Source organism: Miscanthus floridulus, chromosome 16 (genome assembly GCF_019320115.1).
Source record: "Miscanthus floridulus cultivar M001 chromosome 16, ASM1932011v1, whole genome shotgun sequence".
NCBI lineage: Eukaryota > Viridiplantae > Streptophyta > Magnoliopsida > Poales > Poaceae > Miscanthus > Miscanthus floridulus.
In genome coordinates, this window is record NC_089595.1 from 94,589,539 (window position 1) to 94,593,743 (window position 4,205).

At 52.4% G+C, this 4,205-nt stretch overlaps 1 protein-coding gene across 1 annotated transcript; it reads left to right on the top strand.

Moving 5' to 3' along the window:
• Window positions 1-698: 698 nt before the first annotated feature.
• LOC136514461 (transcription repressor OFP1-like) lies at window positions 699-2,132 on the top strand. Its single transcript, XM_066508412.1, has one exon. It carries the CDS (start codon window positions 734-736, stop codon window positions 1,859-1,861), a length of 1,128 nt encoding a protein of 375 aa, XP_066364509.1. The 5' UTR covers window positions 699-733; the 3' UTR covers window positions 1,862-2,132.
• The last annotated feature ends 2,073 nt before the right edge of the window (window positions 2,133-4,205 follow it).

A 4,205-nucleotide genomic window follows, 5' to 3' on the forward strand; every position in this document is an offset into this window, starting at 1 on the left:
AACGGCTGGCGCTGGTTTCAGGCCCGATTTACGTAGCCGTTGCCTGCGCCGAAACAAACAGCACCTAAGTGTGACATGGTGACAAGATGTGTGGCTAGCAACCAAAAGCCCCCGTTAGAAACTCCACTCGAAGCTTCTTTCCTATAACCACGCCTTTGCATGTTTTTGGCCTATATAAAGCTATAGTTTTTTGATGCCATAGTTTTCTAAAACCACATCATCCTCGTATTTTTCCTTTATATTTTACAAACCACTTAGCTGTGACAAACTTTTCTCTACCATATAAAATAGTCATTAATTAATCGCATCCATACTTATTAAAGAAATCAGATCAGATTCAACTAAAAAATTAGAAACCCATGTTTAGGCAGCTCTAGGGAAAAGAAAATTTAATGTAATGAAAATATGCAATTTCGTCAGAGCCACAAAACTATCACGTCAGTTGCTATTGCTCTAGTACAGTTACTTGTAGCTGCATATTTATTTTCCTCCCTAGCTTGTATCAACAATATTCGTAGCCATTAAGTTTGTAGACGTCCTTGGCGTGCTATTCTTCTCGTCGAAAACAAAAAAAAGGACCAAAAAGAACCACACGTCCCACGCTTCTCACACCCGCTCGCGCGCTGCCCCGCGCTACTTATGCCGGTACTCTCGTCACTGATCTGGTCCCCGGACACCACACCACCTCTCCTCGTACGGCGCAGAGATTCTTCTTCGCCAGCGCGGCGGGGCCATGGGCCGCCGTAGGTTCCGGCTCGCCGACATGGTGCCCAACTCCTGGTTCTACAAGCTCCGCGACATGCGCCGCCCGCGGGGTCACCCTTCTGCCGTTGGCGGCGGCGGAGCCGCGAGCGCAGCAATGCTGCCGTCGTCGTCGCCGCCGCCGCAGAGGGGGGCAAGGTCCGCCACGAGGCCTGCGTCCCCGAGGCGCGGGTCCGTGGCGCTCCCGCACAGGACGTCGTACTATTACCCCACCCGGGACCGGGAGCTCCCGGCTCCGGAGCCAAGGGACGCTGCCACGGAAGACCGGCACCGACAGCTCCTCCCCCAGCACCAGCAGCAGTCGCCGCCGAGCTGCTCCAGGAGGCGGCACAGGGTGGGCGCCGTCAGGGTTGGGCGCGGGCTGGAGGTTCTGGGCGGGGCGCAGGACGCTCACCAGAGCCGGCGGAGGGACATGTACGTCGGGCGCGACGGCAGCGACGAGGACGACGACGTCGACGAGGTCCGTAGGCCGGCGGTGATTGCGCCTTACAGCGTGAGCTGCAAGATGATCGCGTCAGAAACGGACATCGTCATCGACCTCTGCTCTGGGGGCACCGCCGACGCCGAGCGGGTGCTCCCCCCGATCGTGACCAGACCGGCGATGAGGGAGGTGGTCCGGTACGAGCTGAAGGAGAGGCACGTCGTCGACGTCGCCGACACGACGCCAGCAGGCTCCAGCTCTGCTTCGGAGCAGGGGAGTAAGTCCCACCCAAGGCGGCCGTCCGTGTCCGTGGGGCGCCGCCTCAGGACGCGCGTCAACAGCCCGCGCCTGGCGTCCACCACCAGGTCCAGCAGGAAGAGCATCAGCAAGCCGACAACAACCCCGGGGGCGTCGCCACGGAAGACAGCGACGACGCCAGCACCGCCGGACCCTCTCGCGGAGAGCTTCGCGGTGGTGAAGTCGTCGGCGGACCCGAGGCGGGACTTCCGCGAGTCGATGGAGGAGATGATCGCGGAGAAGGGCATCCGCGACGCCGCCGACCTGGAGGACCTCCTGGCCTGCTACCTCGCGCTCAACGCCGCCGAGCACCACGACCTCATCGTGGAGGTGTTCGAGCAGATCTGGGCCAGCCTCGCCGTCGCCGGCGCTAACCCATGAAACAGAAACGACGGCCAGGAATGAGCTGAGGTCGTCATCATTCGTCATCGTCCTCCCGCTGCATGCTCGATCAGTACATTCATTTCCAGTTCCAGCAGCGGATTAACTAGCTTTAGCCTCTAGTTCCTTGACTTGTTATTGATGGTTGCAGGGACGTAGCCAGCCGTGGGGCTAGGGGGCCAGCCCCCCTACCCATCCTGAGTACGTGAAATTTTTCTAAGTCCTGTCTTAAAATTTTATGTATATATGTGTTAGGTAGGAGGAGCTAAGGTTAAGAAAGATAAAAAAACCTCTATTCTTTTGTTCAGTCCTTTCTAAATTTTTTTTTGGCTTCATCACTGGATGGTTGCAATGACAAAACTCTACTAGGAAACTCGACAAAGAAAAAAAGGAAGACATCGTCATCTTGGTTCGATCTGCGAAAGTTTTTGGTTCTTTACTTGCTCGGTGATCGTGTGATTCTTCTCCCTGGGATCGCGTGCGTGGTGCCCGCTGCTCTATTGAGCGTTACTAGCGTGAACAGTGGCTAGTAGAAGGGCTGTTGTAGTCTGCACTGGACATCACCACTTTTTTTTTTTTTTGAGGGAAGACATCGCCACTTATTGATTACAGATTTACAGTTACTCTGCGATCTGAAATTAAATCCAGGTGGATCGGCCGAATCGTAGAGTACAGCGACAGCTTTAAACCAGAGATATCTAGGAGACCGTACTGGCATAGAAGCTGCCCGTGCAGTTCTACTTCTGTACTGTATAGATCTGTGGGCGAATGTTTGTTGCATCCCTAGCCTGGCTACCTGGAAGATACCAACGTCTCGCGCTTCGTACCTGTGGCCTGTGCCTGTGTGGCTCTGGACCCGGAGACAAAATAACGCCCGTATGCAGGGCGCCCACACTGGAAACAATAGCATACGCTCGCCAAAATACTATACAGTCCAGCTCAATCTAGTGTGAATCTTGTGGGTGATGACGATGATGAGTGTGTATGTCTTGGAGTTTTACTCTCTGTTCTTGTACATTGGACAGTAGCGTATCCATGTGGTCTCTGTTTTGTCTGCGCCGTAGAAGCGCCACCAGCTAGCTCCTATAAATACCGGCATATACAGTACTACTGCCCAGCAAGTCCTGGCTATCCGTTCGCTTGTCTTAAAAATTGCTTGTTCGGCTTCTTTTTTCAGCCGGAACAGTGTTTTCCTCTCACAACAATTCAGCCGGAACAGTGTTTTCAGTCAGTTTCAGTCAAATTTCAGACCAGCAAACGGGGCCATACAGTTGAATCTTGAGGTGCTAGCTAGGCGATCACCGGCATCTTCTTGGTCCTTACAGGCCACAAACTGTTGCCTACAGCTGCATACGTAGGAGTAACAGCAAGGCCTGTTTGGTACAACTTCTTGTGATTCTCTGAATCCTACTACATTAGCTAAGAGACTGTTTGGATCTCATTCTTAGTTTCAGATTCTAGATAGTGAACATAGAATCTGGATTATTGACAAAGAAAAAAATTAGGGATGTTTGGATCTCATTCTCAAAGTGGTTATTGCCTTTGCATAGTGAAAATCTCCAAATAGTAGGTTTAAGGTAGATAGTTGGATTTTAGAATCTCATTCTAGTGTCCAAGTGTTTGAATCTCATTCACTGCTACAGGATTGATTTTGTGTGGCGTTGTACTTTAATTAACGGAGGCGGTCATAAAATCCAACCGCCTCAGAAAATGCCGGGCGATTAACAGAGGCGGGCATTTTTTTTACAGAGGCGGGCATTTTTTTTACAGAGGCAGTCACTTTTGCCCGCCTCGTAAAATCGATTTACAAAGGCGGTCAAAAAAATGACCGCCTCCGTAAATCGATTTACGGAGACAGCCGTCTTAAGACATCCGCCATCGTAAATCTATTTTCGGAGGCAGACAGACTGTAAGGTCCGCCTCCAACAATACAGGCCCAACCCAACATGATATCTCGCTCGGACTATATATACTCAGACTTGGGTTTCATTCTCCAATCTCACTCTCAGCTCTTCCCTCTTCCTCCGACGGCGCACACCTCTCTCTCTCTCCCTTCGACGCCAACATCTCTCTCTCCCGACGGTTTTGCGGCGGCGGGGCCAGGCTCCCTCCTCCTGGCGGCGCTTGCGACACTAGGGCGGTGGATCGACGGCGACGACGCGAGGCCCAGATCCAGGCCCGTGCAGGCTTTTTTCTTTTTCTTGTTTATTTTAATCGATTTACGGAGGCGGGCAAAGCAACCGTCTCTATTAATCCGCATTTACCGTGACCTTTGATTGGAGGCGGTTGCAATGCCCGCCTCCAAAAATAAAAAACGACCGCCTCCATTAAGTTTTATGTAGTA